At 38.6% G+C, this 18,426-nt stretch overlaps 1 protein-coding gene across 1 annotated transcript; it reads right to left on the reverse strand.

The window, feature by feature from the left end:
* Positions 1-5,895: 5,895 nt before the first annotated feature.
* Positions 5,896-9,890, reverse strand: LOC126866979 (uncharacterized). The gene is made up of 3 exons (XM_050621045.1): positions 8,926-9,890; positions 8,758-8,842; positions 5,896-5,935 (listed from the first exon to the last, which is right to left on the reverse strand). Exon 1 carries the CDS (start codon positions 9,880-9,882, stop codon positions 9,061-9,063), a length of 822 nt encoding a protein of 273 aa, XP_050477002.1. The 5' UTR covers positions 9,883-9,890; the 3' UTR covers positions 5,896-5,935; positions 8,758-8,842; positions 8,926-9,060.
* Positions 9,891-18,426: the final 8,536 nt, after the last annotated feature.

The raw sequence follows: 18,426 nt of genomic DNA on the forward strand, positions 1-18,426 counted from the left end.
AACGTAAATATATGACCGCTATTATACACGGATTTATTATGAATCAATAAAATATTACTTGGATGGCAACAAATTCATAACAAGCGAAAAATATTGAAAAGAATTATCAATGCAATCACAGTTATCGGTAAATGAGGATTAAGTTACAGAGAGTGTAAATCTGAAGCATCTTATAACAGAAAATGAAACAGAAGATTATAATAACATTTTACATGGTACATTTGCTTAGTAAATATGACACTCTTTTAAAGGGACACAAAAATAAAACCACTAAGAAACTTGAAAGACCCCAGATAAAAGTAGGGAATCTTCGATAATGTGGATTTCTAAGATTGCAATTAGTTACTTCATTAAAGTAGTCAGTGCGCTACTTCAAGAGACAATTGCAAAGTAAGTGATTGAATCAAAAATGTTTTCAGTACAAATCGACTCCATGCAAGATATATTATATCAACAAAAGAAAAATGTTGAATTACTATACGTTATATTTCTAACTTTACTTACAAAAGGCTTGTAGCTATCGTAAACCGAAAATCTACAACAGGAGAAATTGAGTTTGAGTTTGTAAAACAAATATTGATTGCTAATAATATTCATGTTAAAATATGTGTAAGTAATTTAACAGAGACGGTGTGGTAAATATGCAATGTTAGTATAATGGTTATTTTTCGTGGCTCGTAAACGAATATGCAGTGTTTATTCGTGACTCTTACCAAAAAATGAATATATGAGAAATTGTATGTAGAGATTCGTGACATTGCAAATTGTTAACTATAGGAAAAACATGATAGTATTTGGTTTGTTTGCAAATTCTGCTTTATATATTGTCATCATAATTAAATTACTAAAAATTGAAGAGTTTTTAATATGCAAACCTGAAACATGTGCTAAAGCAAAGAAATTTTGCAGATTTACTATTAAGATATGAAAATATACTTATAGCAGAAATATTTGTATTAACAACATCCTCATCAAAATATCTCCAAACAAGTGGGATAGATCTATCTAAAACCTGTAACATGGCAAGCGAAACATATGAAAATTTGAAATCATATAGCAATTTTGGAAATATGATAAGAACTGCTGATATTTTTGCAACGAGCCTAAAGGTAAAGTTACATATTCTAAAGAATATAATCTAGAAATTCACGAATCACTGCCTGTTACCAGAATAAAACGGAAAAACGGTGCAATAGGAGAAGGAGCTCCAGATAACAATATAATTAATGTAGAATTCAAAATTATTGAATTGATATGTAATATAATATTTGATGTTGTGTGTGAACGTATTTATCGTCGTTTTCTAATCAGTAAACCATTATATGCTGATTTTGCCTATCCTGATCTCAAACCTTTTTCCTATGGTAAAAAAAAAGTGAAACACATATAGATGCAGTCATATAAGTTTTGAAAATTTTAAAGATGAGTACGATAATTTCATTATTCATTATTGTTAGAATTTAATCTTTGGAATTAGGATTAATATTCTGTGGAAGACACAATGTTTATGTTGAAATAATACAATGTGATATTTATTAAATAATTATTTCGAGAGTTATAAATGTGCGTTCTGGAATGTAGACAGTTGGCTAGTTATTCACAGACTGGCTTAGTGACCCATGGCCCTTGAAAAGGTTTAGAGCCCCACTCCCTATGCAGTAATGAGTGTGACCTGTGTGGGTGTCTGTGTGGCGTCACATGTGGCACAGAACCTTCTAGTAGCTTCTCGACGTGCCCGTCTAGAATGTTCCATTCATATCCTCACGCTTCTTCCGGCGTCTTTTTGAAAAAGCATGCACGTGCTAACTGCCGTGGTGCATCTCACGAACGCACGCTGGTGGGGATGGCGCTGGCAACGAATGGAAGAATCTGTACGATCAAACACTCTATCCGCATGCGACTGATATCGTTGTATTTCAACAATTATTATCATTATTCATTATCAGTAGAATAATTTGAAGAGAATACCAAAACAAGCATTTGCTATAAGCATCACGGAAGAAAGTGATGTATATGAATATGAAAATGATGAAATTAATAAAATACTTAAACAACGCCAATCGTGCAACGATTGTGCCTTTTGTTCTTACGAAATATTTAATTGTGGCGGATCGGTATCAACAGGACGCCGACAGGTCGAAGCATCAACGCAGCGCAACACCTCCCGGGCGATCCGCGGGTACCAACAGCCAACACCAGAGGGCTACGACGACAACGAGGCTGTCTATCTCGCTAGCGGTCGAATATACGGGCGAATGATACAAATACCGCACCTAGTGAGACTCAGTAAAGAATTCAGTAAATCACTACTTTCGGCAAAGTTACTGTTGTTGTCTTGCTTCGGAGTATCAAAACCGTTAGGTCACAAGTATTGCAAGGAGTAATGAACTCTGAGCAAAACAATGTCGCCGCTACTTACAACCGTCAAACGCAGTCGAGTTCAAATTTTCTGGCTGTCCCCTGACCAGTATAAATAAGCAGATGCAATCACGAGCGTGAGAGTTCATCGAATAGAGTTGAAACATTTTGACGCTTAAACAAACATCGCACTGATCTACGAAGTTTCTTTGAGCGTTTAACGGGTATTTATTCCGTGACTCAAAATTATACCAGTGGACGCGTAATTTGTCTGTAATTAACTATTTGATTGAAAGTATATTTAACGGATTGCGACGACAATAAATCGTCTACGTTATTTCGCTACATCAGAACAGATCTATCCTCCACAATTCTGTAAATGTAAAAATTATGCAACACATGCCAAAGTGTTCGACAAATAAATCTATATGTATCATAAAATGGAATTTTCCCTTTTGTTATATGTATACTATTATTATCTACTGCTTGTTTAAAAATTTATATGAATTATAGTTATCAAACTTGGTACGTGATTTATATATTGCTTCTTTTGTACTATGAAAACCACGTGACGGTTTTCTTATTAACTAAACAGATTTGCCAAAGGAGGGCTGCTCATATCGGTGATCTGCCGGTAAAAATTTAATTTACAGAAAATTATTTTCAATGAATCTAATGATGTATGGAATGTTGCACCTTACTCTGATCTTCATTTGATCAATAATGTACCAAATACCTAGCGTCCTTAAAAAATTGTTTATAGGACAATAGAATAAACCGTTAAATAGTGCATATAGTACTAAACATTAATTATTTGAAACTTGAAAACTAAAGCCAAGTGGCAGTTATATATGATAATAGACTCATAAAGGTATTCGTACATTTGTGGATACATTTTATGAGCAATGTGAGCATATTACGTATATTACGTATGTTATACGACATTTTAGAATTTCATTGGCGCTATAATGAAATCTAATTATCGTAGTATATAATATATTGGAGAAATTTTAAACAATTTTGAAAATCTATACTGAAGTTGTAAGATATTTAGTATAAATACATACATATATTTTAAAAATCACTAAAGTATTTAAACGGACAACCATCCACAATAATATTAATATTAGTATTGAGTGGGACTATATTACTATATACTATTAAATATTTATTATGTATATACTTAAGATAATTGTCTATAATGTATATTAATTTTTTAATAAATATAAGTTTGCATTAAATATTTTGTAACTTCTATATATATTTTCAGACTGGGATCAAATTTTGTAACATGGCACTATTAATATTTCAAAACGTTTCTTACAACAAGCACAATGTATGTATATGTCGGAGATGAAAGGAAAACCGGAGCCTTCCCTTTGCAATTTTGAGGAAGCCTTCTAATGCTTTAGCCTAGATTTTATCATAACTGTAATTAAGCAATTGTCATTTGTAATTGTTTGATATTTGTGAAAGCGAAAGTGGGTTCGAGGTGACAACTGGTTGCCGAACGTAGCCACGGTCATGGGATAAACGTTTTGCCTGTCGAAGGTGTGGATCGGTTGTATTGTTCTCCCTAGAAATCACATAGAATTGTACTTTAGAGATGTCGATATAATGGGACACACGTTGTATTAGGAATCAAACTCCAGACAGAAACTGCCTAGCAACGGCGTTTGGATCTTTCTCGATGTTTCCAAAGAGTATACAACAAACTTTTGACAGAAACTGCCTAGCAACAAGGATTGGAATCTTCTCGATGCCTCCAGCGAGCATATAACAAACAAATGTAGTCGTATAACGAAAAAGATTTTCATCAGATATACATTCGTGTGATCGCCTTGGAAAGTGATACATCGAGCAATTTACCGAGTGTCTCAGCAATCGTATTTTTGTGTTTAAAATTATTCTACGCATAGTAAAGAGTTATCCCGTTGACCGTGGATTCGTTTGAACCCCGGATCATTGTTAATAGCGTTAATTAAATTCATTATTCGTAAAACCTATCAATCGTTAATCTCATTATTCGTTAAATTTATTATTCGTAAGACATATTATTCGTTCCTCTTATTGTTCGTTAAACTTATTATTCTTTAATCTAATTATTAGTTAAACTTATCGTTTGTTAATCTTATCATTTATTAAACTCATTATTCATAATATTTTGTAAAATCTTGTTTATTCGCGTAAGTATATTCTCTGTTTCGTAAAACAATGGCTAATTCAAACGAAGAATTGTTACGCGCCTTAAATCCTAATGATAACCCGACATATATATAAAAGTTTCCTATGATAAATATTTTGGAAACCGTCATATAGGATAAAGCTGAGAATGACCTTGGCAATATACTTTAAGATAACTGGAATTGATCAGGTGTGCCCTAATCGATATAATTAATACAGTTTTCGCTATTGTATCAGATATTACTACTGTAATATCGTAGAATAGCTTTGATTGGAGATCGGCGGAAATTAGAAAACACCGTGTACGTCGTCTTTTTGTGGTTTGTTTACATCCAAGAGCGTGTCGTGTAAAATTAAGGTAAAAATAAGGAACTTGTTAATTTCCGAAAAGGAGATAAAGTTCTTTTTATTTTTTACTCAATTTATACAATTTTTTCGGTTCGCGATGATACACTTTCGATACTTGGATTAGTTAAGAATTTTTTTTAGACTGACTGACTGGATGATTTTGAAGGGAGCATTTATATTCTTCCATTCGTTGGAGTGGGAGAAGGTTTTGTTTATACTTAGTGTAAACTTCGGAGAACGGCTGGAGTGATCGAATGCCACTCAAGCGGCTGAGAACGGATGCTGACCGGACGGTCACACGCGATAAGGCGTTCGGAATTTCGGTTTGTTATATAGAGCTGCTCGAATTTCGTCTGTGACATTCCCCCCTTCTTAGATTGAACTTGATCCCTCAAGTTTTCTTCAGAAGTCTTTTGTGGAATCGGACTTGACGTGGCTTGAAAACTACAGCTGATTCCTCCTCTTCATCTGAGTGGTATGTGTTGGTTGGAATATAGATGTTGGGTGTTGAGCCCAGGGTGAGTGGTACTGGTGGGGCTGTCGCATTGTGGCTGTTGATTACAGTTTCGTTTCGGCAGCAAAATAAATTGATGCATAATTTGTTCGGTATACATTTCCTGATGCATTTGAATACCCCTATTTTGTTTAATCCATATATACCTAGTATGCCTAATGCTATGTACCCTAATATCTGGAGCGTGGTTAGTCCCCAATACTGTATATTTTTAATTCTGTGTTCGAAATTAAGAGTTTCTATCTCGTCGCCTATTGTATCGATCGTTGTTTTAGGTTATTGATGCGATTTTGTAATCCGCCTAACTCTTCGACGTATTGTTTGCTGATTGCACGTGAGTCTATTGTTAATTTATATGATTCTATTGCGCTTATCTGTTCGTATATGTCGCTAGTGTCTAATCCTACTATTACATTGGCAGTGTCGCTGTATAAATATCCTTTTTCTATGTTTTCTACGAATACAGAGTTTCCTTCTAATGGTGTAATATTTATTTGCGCGGATACTATTCCGGCAAAGAGGAGCGTCGACCTGGAAAGTAAGGTTTTAAACGATTACCGTGTATCTTTTTGTCTTGAATCAGATAGTATGGAGTACATACTTTATCAATCGTGTACGGTCCTAACCATTCCACATCAAGTTTATGCCTTTTATGATCGTTATGTATTAAAACGGAGTCTCCTTCTTTGAGAACTGATTGAGGTTTTATAATTTTACGTTTTTGATCGCGCTGATATCGCTGTTTGCTTTTGATCAATGTTTCGCGAGCGTGTCGGAGTCTAGAGTCCCATTCCTTTTTGCGGAACGTGACTTCGTCTGCGTATGTGCGTTGGGGATTCTTGGATATTGTGGAGGGAAGATTGGCTTGGTGTCCGAATGTGAGTTCGAATGGCGTGTAACCAGTAGAGTCGTGTATCATTGTGTTATATGCAAGGCATACAAAGTTAAGTTGATCGTCCCATTCTTCATCCGAATTTCGCTGTATCGATTTTAACATGTCTGTTACTACTGCGTGTGTCCGTTCTAACGATCCGTTACTTTGTGGGTGGAAGGATGTCGTTTTGATATGTTTGATTTTGAACGCGTCTTCGTACTGTTGCATTAAACTAGATATAAAATTCTGTCCGCGGTCAGTTAATATCTTTTTTGGAGCGGAAAAGATGTAAATGTAATGATTCAATAGTGCGTTCCAAATTGTATCCGTTTGCTGAGTTTTTAGTGGTACGAGTATTAAGTATTTTGTCAATTCGTCATGTATGGATAGAATGTACTGATTGCCTTTTTTCGTCTTTTTCAGTGGGACTAATAAGTCCATAGCAATTTTATCGTTTGGTTCGAGGGGTGTGTCGGTGATACAAGGTTCTTCGCGCGGTCTGATACGTGTAGTTTTAGATGTTTGGCAGGTGTCGCATGATTCTATATGTTGCTGTATGCGTTTCATCAAATCTGGCACTCAGTGCCGTTCACGAATGCGGTCGTATGTCTTTTGTATACCGGGGTCTCCTACTAAATCGTGATTTTCTCTTAATAATTCGTCTACTTCTTCGTCGCTATATGTTTGGATTGGTTTCCATGCAAGACTTAATTCTTTCGCAGTGACGTTCAGGAATAATAAAATTCCTTTGATCGCGTTCTTCTCGGTTTCTGTGAAACTGTCGTCGCCTATACCTATCTTCTCGTTGTATGAATAATTTCGTTTAGTTTGGTTAACCATTTGATTCTGTCGCAATTTCCTAGCTCTGTTTTTTATAGTTGATAGAAAGATTTACGGTTCGGAGTCATTTTGAGAATTTTGGGTAACACGTCGGTAGATTTTTCCCAATCGTGATATTTTTTATCGAGTTCTATGTTCAAATTTTCGCGTCGTCTGGTCAGAACATGTATTCTAGATAGTGCGTCGGCTGCAGTATTATCTTTTCCTTTCGTGTATTCTATGTCGTATTCGCATTCTTCTAGTTTTAATCGCCATCTCATCAAGCGTGATGAGGGGTCTTTGCAATTCTGTAACCATTTTAGTGCTTGGTGATCGGTTCGGATGAGGAATTTCCGTCCTAACAGATATTGTCGGAGGCGTTTCACGGCCCATACTATTGCTAAAAGTTCTTTTTCTGTAGTGGAATAATTTCGTTCCAGTGGGTTTAGAGTTCGCGAGATATAACAACATGGATGTCCGTCCTGTGATAAGATTGCACCTATACCTTCGTTACTGGCGTCAGTCGTTAATGTGAATGGTTTCGCAAAGTCTGGGAATTTTAGTACGGGTGATGAACAGAGTTTGTTTTTTAATGTCTGGAATGCTTCCTGGGTTTTATCTGTCCAATGAAATGGTGTCTCCTTTTTTGTAAGTTCGGTCAATGGTTTCGCGATCTTAGAAAAGTTTCTGATGAACTTACGGTAATAACCTGCTAGTCCTAAGAACGATTTGATGTCTGTGGGATTACGTGGCTGTTTGAAATTGCTAACGGCTTCTAATTTTTTGGGATTTGGCTTTACACCTTCGGCGGTTACTATATGTCCAAGATATTCTAATTCTGGTTTGAGAAATTCGCATTTGTCCGGCTGTATTTTGAGTCCGAGTTCGCGTAGGCGTTGCAATACTATCGCGAGGTTGCTATTGTGCTCTTCAATCGACTGTCCGAATATTATAATGTCGTCTAAATATACGAAGCAATGTTTATTTATGAGTCCTCTTAGCGCGGTATCCATCATGCGTTGAAATGTTGCAGGTGCATTCTTTAAACCGAATGGCATCCTATTGTAATGATAGTGTCCTTGTGGTGTGGAGAATGCTGTGTACTTTTTAGAGTCTATGTCCATTGGGATTTGGTGGAATCCGGAGGATAAATCGAGGGCTGAGAAGAATTTTGCGTTGCCTAGTTGGGATAGTATGTCGTCTATGTCAGGTAATGGATATGCGTCCTGGTCAGTTAGTTCGTTTATTTTTCTGAAGTCTATTACAATTCGGCATTTCTGTTTCCCTGAGGCGTCTGCCTTTTTTGGTACTACCCAGACTGGTGAATTGTAAGGAGAATCAGATGGTTCTATAATGTTCTTTTGTAGCATTTCGTCCATTTGTCGTTTGATTTCTTCTTTATGGCATTCAGGCGGTCGGTAAGATTTTGTGTTAATGACTTCATTCTCTTTTAACGTTATTGTGTGCTTAGCACGGTTAGTACATGGTAAAAGGTCAGTCTCTAGATTGAATACGTCGAGGTAAAACAGCAATATCTTTTCGATTGGTTCACGGAGAGTTTTTTCTATATGCGAGAATCTGACTATATCTTTAAATGTGGAGACTTGATCGTATGTATTTGAATTTTCGATAAGATTGGTTATTTTGGCTAAGCACTCACCACCATTGATAAAGCATATCGTTGTCGGTTTTCCTTCCAGGTAGACTGTTTTTGACACTGCTTGTTTTGGAGGTACGTCGTTTTCCTGTTGCAATAAAAGTATATTATTGTCAAATTTTAATTGTTGATTCGAGAGTTCAAATTTGAATTTAGATAGGGCTGGCAAACCGAGTATGCCGTCTTCTATAATTGTAAAGTTGTCTTCTACCACAAAAAATTCTAGAGTTTTGCCAAATAGTTTTATCAAAGCGTGTTCGTTAGTTTTAAATTTAGAGTGTCCCATCGAGAATTTCCGTTCTTTTGTTATTCTTGGTCGTAATACGCATCTTCGCTTGAGTATATTAATTCCTGCTCCGCTGTCAACGAGGAATTTATGTCGCTATCCGTCGGATCGTAAAAGTACTGTGGGTAGTCTTCCTGTTGTGGCGTTAATTCGTAAGTCTGGTCTATTGGTTTCTCTATTTCTTCCTTGTGTGTCTCGAGATTATGGACTGCTGGTGGTCTCGGAAATTGGCTGGGTGTTCGAAAATTTTTACATTGACTGGAGACATGTCCGATTTGGTTGCATTTGAAGCATTTTAATTGTGTCCTTTGGGCAAGTGGTATTTGTTCGGTTTGTCGGAAGCTTCTTGGCATTGGATTGGGTGTTGGAGTTGGTTTTTTAGTGATCGGATTAGGATTATTGGTTGTTAGTCGTTGCTGCTCAGGAAGTCGTAATTGTTCTATTGGTTTTGGTCGTCGATTTCGATCTTCCCTGAAGAATCGCTCGATGTCGGTGGCTTTCTTTTCGGCTTCAAGGATATTGTATGGTGGAGTGGCGAGTAGTAATTGTCCTATTTCGCCTTTCAGGCCTCGGATAAAATCGATCACGGAGTCTTTTAAAATCCTGTCGTTCATAGCTCGTCTAGTAATTTCGTCACGGTATTCGTTCGTTATACTGTATTGTAACTTATTGAGCGCTCTGCGGAACCTGATGATATAACTTTGCACACTTTCGTCGTGACGCTGTCTCGTTTCGCGTAGCTGGTCTTGATGTTCTCTAACAGAGTCTTGGGTGGCTACGTTTCGTCTTAGGGCATCGTACAGGTGTCCGTATTCGTATATCGGTATATTGCAGATGGCCATTGCGGCTTTACCCGTGATTTTCCCGATTTTGATCATTTTTAATTGTAGCGTGGGCTCGCTACACATGGCTCGTAATTCGCGTACTTCGCGTATGAATTCTTCTACTCCGATATTGTCTTCGCCGTTTAATTGCGGAATACATACTATCGCGTCTTTGGCCCGTAAGCTCGGAGAGGCGAATTGCGGTGGACGGTCTTCGTAAGAGGGATGGTTGCCTTCTTCTGTTCGAATTGGAACGCATGGTGGGGAAGTTCTATCTCTCGCGGCAACAGATTCGTCCATAGTAATAAGGGAGCCTAGTTCTGTAGTAGCGTCGCGTCCTATTTTTATTTTGGAGATATTTTTGCCTAATAGTTCTATTTCCGCTGCACGCTTCTTATTTTCACTGTCGGCCGTCCGTTGTGTCTCTTCTACACGTTGCGCAAGAATTTCAATTTGTTTTTGTATCACGTCGAGTATGGCACGATTCGAATTGTCCGTACCTCCGTTTGTAGAAACGGTTTCAATAATTTCGACTTTGTCTTTTCGTGATGTGGGCATGATTCTAATTGAGCTTATTGATTCTGAACTACTGTTGCTATTTGGACTCGAAGCGCTTGAGAAACTGGGTTTTCTCACACGGTATCGTGAAAATGAATCCAGATTTTTCAGCTTACCGTAGTAGCTATGACCGTTGAGGTGTCTCAGGGATGTTTCCTCTCTGGTTGGTTCTAGATTCCGAATCTTATTCGTAGGCTTGCTCTGCGCTGACCGTAGTGCTCTCGTCTAGTTTCACCGTAGTGGAACGTTGAAAGTTGCTGCAGGGCTTCGTAGTAGCAAAGATTCGCACTGGGTCCGTTGATCCTTCGATCTTCAATGATGCGCGTACGCCGAAATCGTAATTTCGTTTGCACTGAAGTGAATAGATCCTGGCACGGATCGCCAAAAATGTCGTGTAAAATTAAGGTAAAAATAAGGAACTTGTTAATTTCCGAAAAGGAGATAAAGTTCTTTCTATTTTTTACTCAATTTATACAATTTTTTCGGTTCGCGATGATACACTTTCGATACTTGGATTAGTTAAGAATTTTTTTAGACTGACTGACTGGATGATTTTGAAGGGAGCATTTATATTCTTCCATTCGTTGGAGTGGGAGAAGGTTTTGTTTATACTTAGTGTAAACTTCGGAGAACGGCTGGAGTGATCGAATGCCACTCAGGCGGCTGAGAACGGATGCTGACCGGACGGTCACACGCGATAAGGCGTTCGGAATTTCGGTTTGTTATATAGAGCTGCTCGAATTTCGTCTGTGACAAGCGCCTAGTAACAGTGACGCGAGAAAAGATAAGCAGCGTCAAAACAGAGGTACGGTTTCATATTTCAAGGAGTGGCAATCGAGAGACCAGAGTATGTGAGCCGAAAAGTGTGTGTGTGTGTTTGTGTGTGTGAGAGAGAGGACGAGAGCAAGAGCGAGCACGACCGAGCAGGAATGCATTGGCGAGGGTCAGAGTTGATCGAGACGTCGAAGCATAGAATCGTTAGAATTGAGTTGCGAGTGTTGTCGAGTGTTAGAGTTGCTAGTGAGAGAGAGAGAGAGAGAGAGAGAGAGAGAGAGAGAGAGTTACCAAATAGTTGTCAAGTTATTTGATGTAAATACGAGCGTTGCATTTAGTTTTCCTGTTAATCAAACATCGTTTCTCTGTCTAACTAATATCTGTATTTTCAATCCATTATTAATAAATAATAATTAATCGGACAAAATTACACCTTTAATATATTCCGATATTACAGTACTTATTTTGTGTGATCAGCAGTTACCACAAATACAATTAAACACAATTGCATGAATTATTTTATTCCTTCCTAAGTGAATATTTGGTGTACATTCTCTGCATACACTTTGTATAATTTATAAACTTGTTATATAAACTTCTGTTATTTACTGGACATTTATTATAATTCTTGTTATAAAAGCTGCTGATACAATTTCATGTTATTACATTCTAAGTTCATAAATCTCCGTATATAATAAATTATTATAGACTATCTTCTGCCACATTTCTTTTTTCAGCGAACATTATGTAATCCATTGGGGAATGAAGTATATAAATCGTTTCTCAATATGATTTCAAACATGGCATATTTAGTTTTACAGTACATCAATATATAAAAGTGCGCAACACAACATACAAAGACTGAAAGTTTTCTTATGATTTTGCAGTTATGGGACTTGATATATTATTTAAATAATGCTCAACTCTAATAGTTTATGATAAAATTTAATTAGTCCTTATAAGTACAGAAATAAGTATGTATGGGACTATAGATGAGATTTGTTCTTCTCACTTGTAATTTTTGGATAACAAATATAAAAGATAACAAATAAGTGGAATTTTGCATTTCTTTTACATATTAATAATGCATTTCATAATTAAAAGCAGCCAATATACGAAACATTATGGAAATTAATAACATATAATTACTAAAAAAGACTTACCATAATAGTACAGAAAAGAACTTATGAAGATTTGTTTTATTCAGTAATAAGTTTCCTTCAAAATTACAAAAGGTATGATAAGGTATCATTCCCTGGCAACAAGGACTTTTGAAAAGGTTTTCTAAAAAGTTATAATCGATTTCTTTTCGCGAAACCCCGTAGATCTGGATCATCGTACGATCAACAAAATTGTAGAGAAAGAAATCAATCTGACCGAAATCTCCAACGATTGGTTGCTAGCAGAACAACGTCGCGACCCACAAATTTCTGAGATCGTCCGTAAATTACGAAACGAAGAGCTCGCGGAAGACATTGCGAATACGTACGAATTACGGTCCGGTACACTCCATCGTAAAATACAGAGAAAAGGCAGAACTCTTTGCTTGCTCATTGTACCAAGAGGTTTTAGGTGATCCGTCATTAACCATGTGCATCAGTCCATTATGCACTTAGGTTGGGATAAACGCTTGAGAAACTCTACGAGTATTACTGGTTCGAGGGAATGGCGAAATATGTTCGCAAATTCGTTGAAGACTGTCATGCTTGTCGAGTTTCGAAGGCTAGTTCAGGTAAAGTACAAGCTGAACTACATCCCATACCTAAGACCAGCATACCCTGGCATACGGTTCACATGGATATAACGGGCAAGTTAAGCGGTAAGAGTGACTCGAAGGAGTATGTCATTGTTTTGGTCGACGCTTTTACAAAATTTGTATACCTGCATCATACCCGTAAACTAGATTCCCTTAACATCATTACAGCACTTAAGTCCGCTATATTTTTATTCGGCAATCCCTGCCGGGTAATAGCGGACCAAGAAAGATGTTTTACGGGTAAAGATTTCCAAAATTTCTGTCAAGATAGACACATTAAACTCCACTTAATAGCAACCGGTGCTAGTAGGGTCAATGAACAAGTAGAGCGTATTATGAGTATGCTGAAAAATATGCTTACGACGGTGGAAACGACCGGGCGATCTTGGCAAGACGCGATTGGCGAGATACAACTAGCCTTGATTTGCACCACCAATAGTGTAACCAAATCAAGTCCTCTAGAATTATTAATTGGGAAGGCAGCAAGGCCCTACGGCATACGGTTGCCTGATAATATCGAGGAAAAGGAAGTAGACATCTCCAATGTAAGGCAACAGGCGATACAGAACATAGAGACTTGCGTCAGTTATGATAAAGACAGGTTTGACAAAACGAAAGCGAAGATAGTTAGGTTTAATCTCGGTGACTTTGTGTTACGTAAGAACGAGGAGAGAAACCAAACGAAGCTAGATCCGAAATTCAAGGGTCCATTCGTGATAACGGAAGTTTTAGAGAGGGATAGATATACTTTAAAAACTCTAGATGGCAAACGGTCATATAAGGATAGACACGACAAGTTGAGAAAGATGCCAGATGGTTGCATTCCTGCTGAGTTGGACGTCTGCGGTGATGACAGCGACAGTGATAATAACGATGCGAGCACATTGACCTCGGGGAATCATTAGCACCGCATTGTGGTCATAGTAATACACCCAGTGTAGTGCCTGCGCCTTCTGTAATATACCTAGTGTGGTGTCCTGCGCCTTCTGTAATACGCCCAGTGTGGTGTCTTGCGCCTTTCGTAATGCACCCAACGTGGTGATATGATCCAACAAACTGAGATCTTTGTGCGGAATGGAAAATGATCTGTCGTGTCATTGCGCTCTGACTGGTGACTTACGGAATGCAATTGGCACTTTGAATACAAACTATAACACTACTAATTAGAGTTCTCTTTCATTTCCTTGCTTGTCAAATCTCCGAACAAAGTTTTGTTGTTGAACTGGACCCATGACTTATTTGGAACATTTAATCGAATGGTAAATAATATCAGTTACACGGAGTCTAATGTTGAAAAAAAATCTCTGTATTTTAGCTGCACACGAGGACGTGTGATAGTCAGAATGGCCGTGTCGGAGACGAATGGAAAACCGGAGCCTTCCCCTTGCAATTTTGGGAAAGTCTTCTAATGGTTTAGCCTAGATTTTATCATAGCTGTAATGAAGCAATTGTTGTCATTCAATCTGATTGTAATTGTTCGACATTTGTGATAGCGAACGTGGGTTCGAGGTGAAAACTGGTCGCCGAACATAGCCACGGTCACGGGATAAACGTTTTGCCTGACGAAGGTGTGGTCGGTTGTATAATTCTCCCTAGAAATCACATAGAATTGTACTTTGGAGATGTCGGTATAATGGGACACACGTTGTATTAGGAATCAAACTCCAGACAGAAACTGCCTAGCAACGGCGTTTGGAACTTTCTCGATGCTTCCAAAGAGTATACAACAAATTCTTGGCAGAAACTGCCTAGCAACGGCGATAGAAACCTTCTCGATGCTTCCAGCGAGCATATAACAAACAAATGCAATCGTACAGCGAGAAAGATTTTCATCAGATCATCATTCGTGTGATCGCCTTGGAAAGTGATACATCGAGCAGTTTACCGATCGTCTCAGCAATCGTATTTTTTTGTGCCTAAAATTATTCTACGCAAAATACAGAATTATCCCGTTGACCGTGGATTCGTTTGAACCCAAGAACATTGTTAATAGCGTTTATTAAACTCATTATTCGTTAAACTTATTATTCGTAAAACCTATTATTCGTTAATCTCATTATTTGTTAAACTTATTATTCGTTAATCTTATTATTCGTTAAACTTACTATTCTTTAATCTAATCATTAGTTAAACTTATTTTTCGTTAATCTTATTATTCATTAAACTCAATATTCATAATATTTTGTAAAATCTTGTATATACGCGTAAATGTAATCTTTGTTTTGTAAAACGATGGCTATTTCAAACGAAGAATCGTTACGCGTCTTAAATTCTAATGTCAACCCGACATATATATGTCGGAGATGAAAGGACATCGGAGCCTTCCCTTTGGAACTTCGGGAAAATCCCTTAACACCTATCTAATCTAGATTCTATCATAGGCGTAATTAAACAATTGTCGTCATTCGATCCGATTGTATTTGTTCGAGATCTGTCATAACGAGCTTGGGTTCCAGGCGACAGCCAGTCGCCGAACGTAGCCGCGATCACGGGATGAACGCTTTGTCTAACAAAGGTATGGAGTAATTCTATACCTCTCCTTAAAAGAAATATTTGTGAGGGCACGCGATAATAAACATTCCAACGGTTTCTGTCCCGTGGCTCGCCACACGCAGACCCTATTCTTAGAGTAAGATGATTGCCAGATGTCGATGCGTCTCCGCAGTACATGTTCAGTTCAGTTCGCTGTTGAGTGCCGAAGCGTGCAGACGTGTCTCTAGTGCTCAGTAAAGTTCGAAAACAACACGTGCCGCCCAACCGTCGAAAGTGAACACAGCCAAGTGTTTCCTATCCTTTAGGGAGAAGAAAATCCCATGCACCTAACCCCAACCCGAATACTAACCTCATAGCCTCACGAGTAGTTATTCATTTTGAATTAACTAGCTCGATGATGGTCCAGCAATCACGACTAGGCTCTCCAGAGCAAATTCACAACTACCCCGCCATACCTCCACCATGGCAAAAGTGCGGCAGATCTCCACGTACCAATGACGCCAATAATTCAAAAAAGCGAAAGATGGAAACACCAAAATCAAACACGAACGACACCCGGAACGAACAATCAACAATACAAATAAACACCCACAACAGGTTCGCCGTATTGAAATCTTGAAACGACGCCATGGAAATCGCAGATCCACCGCCAAACCAACACGCACAGAGAATCCCCCCTCCCCCACCAATATTTGTTGATAATGTCATTGACATCCAAACAATGATCAAGTCCTTCGAGAGAGATATTTCCAAGGAGGACTACAACTTGAAGATAAATAACAATAAAGTAAAAATACTGCCGACAAACCCAGAAGCTTACAGAAAACTCATCAAGATACTTAGGACCTTGAACGCCAACTTCCACACCTACCAACTCAAACAGGAAAGGCCTTTCCGGGTGGTCCTACGAAACATCCACCACTCAGCAGACATTGACGAGCTAAAATTCGATTTATTAAAACTCGGCCACGAAGTCATCAACATCAGCAACATAAGGCATAGAGTCTCGAAAGACCCGCTATCCTTATTCTTCTTAGATCCAAAACCAAAACCCAAAAACAAAGATATCTACAAAGTCAGCCGGCTATTGATCTCAATAGTTAAATTCGAGCCATCGCTTGTCAAAAAAGAGATAGTTCAATGCAAAAAGTGCCAAAGGTACGGCCAAAAGGTACGCAAAAATATTGCAAACATACATTTCGCTGCGTTAAATGTGCAGGTACACACCCCACTGACTAACGCAGTAAAACACAGGAAAGCCCAGCGAAATGCAGCCACTGTTAAGGTGACCATCTTGCCAACTACAAAGGCTGCTCAGCCTACAAAACCCTGTACACAAACAAGTACCCTAAACTCAGAGCAAAAGAGGTAACCAATCAAATACCCAGCCCGCCGAAATTCACGACTACCCCAATCCCTTCAACCAACCAAATACCCAGTGCTACTAAATTCAGTACCACCTCAACCTCCCATGCCCAAGCAGTACAAGACATACAAAATAATCCGAATAGCCAAAGGGATCTTTCTCAAAATAGTGTCCCCAACTCACCTAACACAGACAACCTCTCTAGGCTTGAAACGCTAATACAGAAACAATCGGAGCAAATAAATAATTTGCTATCGCTATTAACACTCATCACGGATAAATTAATACGCCCCGACGCAAAATAAAACCAAGACGCATAGCTCTTTGGAATGCCAATGGTCTAGCGCAACACAAATTTGAACTAGAACTCTTCCTAAAACACCTGCAAATCGACGTAATGCTCGTACCGGAAACCCACTTCAGCGACAAAAACTATTTGAAAATAAATGGTTACAAATTCTACCATACCCAACACCCCAGCTGAAAGGCCCACGGTGGCACCGGAATAATAATCAAAGCAAGTATTAAGCACTACGAACTTCCATCATTCCAGAAAGACTACCTCCAAGCAACAAACGTAGCAACAGAAGACTGTCATGGCTCAATCACCACTTCAGCAGTATACTGCCATCCCAGACACTCCATCGCCAAAGAAGACTTTGATAACTTCCTGGACACCCTGGGCAATAGATTCATAGCTGGAGGAGACTATAACGCCAAGCACAGCCAATGGGGCAGCAGACTGGTTACAGCAAGAGGCAAAAACCTCTTAAACAGCATAATAAACAACAACCTCAACTACCTCACCACATACGAACCCACATACTGGCCCTCTGACACTAACAAAATACCCGACCTTCTCGACTTCTTCGTAACTAAAAATATCTCATCAAAACACGTACAAATCAACTCCTCGGCTGATCTCTCCTCTGATCTTTCCCCGTGATAGCAACAGTCAGTTCAACAATTATCGAGAATACACCTAATGGCGCCATTCACAACCAACACACCAACTGGCAGCTCTTTAGAGAAGTCTTTACACACTCAACTTCAGCCTTAACTTCACTAAAAACTAAGGAAGAAATAGAAGCAGCCACGGAATACTTAAACACGAGCATAATAAACGCCTCTCCACGCCGACAAAGACGTCTATCAGCAAACAAGAATATTCCCAATACACACTAAAAAAAATAGCAGAAAAACATAGACGAAGAAGAGTATGGCAGACCCATAGAACACCGGATGACAAACGCAAACTAAACAACGTAACTAGAAAGCTATCCAAAACCATAAAAAATTACAAAAACGACTGTTCCCAAAAATACCTTGCCAGTTTATCCCCCACAGCCGACTCCGACTACTCACTATGGAAGGCCTCCATGAAACTCTCACGCCCCCCACAAATGATCCCACCAATCCGCCGTCCGCAAGGCGGATGGGCGCGAAGCCCTATAGAAAAAGCCGACCTGTTTGCTAAATACTTGTCTAAAGTATTCAAACCCCATTTCCCCAAATCTGCCACGGACGTTACTGAATACTTGCACACCCCCTTCCAAATGTCCCCTCCTATTGAACCGTTCTCGTCTGCAGAGACTATAGTAACAATCAGTCGCCT

This window comes from Bombus huntii, chromosome 6 (assembly GCF_024542735.1).
Source record: "Bombus huntii isolate Logan2020A chromosome 6, iyBomHunt1.1, whole genome shotgun sequence".
Lineage (NCBI taxonomy): Eukaryota > Metazoa > Arthropoda > Insecta > Hymenoptera > Apidae > Bombus > Bombus huntii.

What these genes read in the sequence shown, in the direction of transcription:
- LOC126866979 (XM_050621045.1), bottom strand. Translation starts at nt 9,882, where the DNA reads ATGGCCATCTGCAATATACCGATATACGAATACGGACACCTGTACGAT.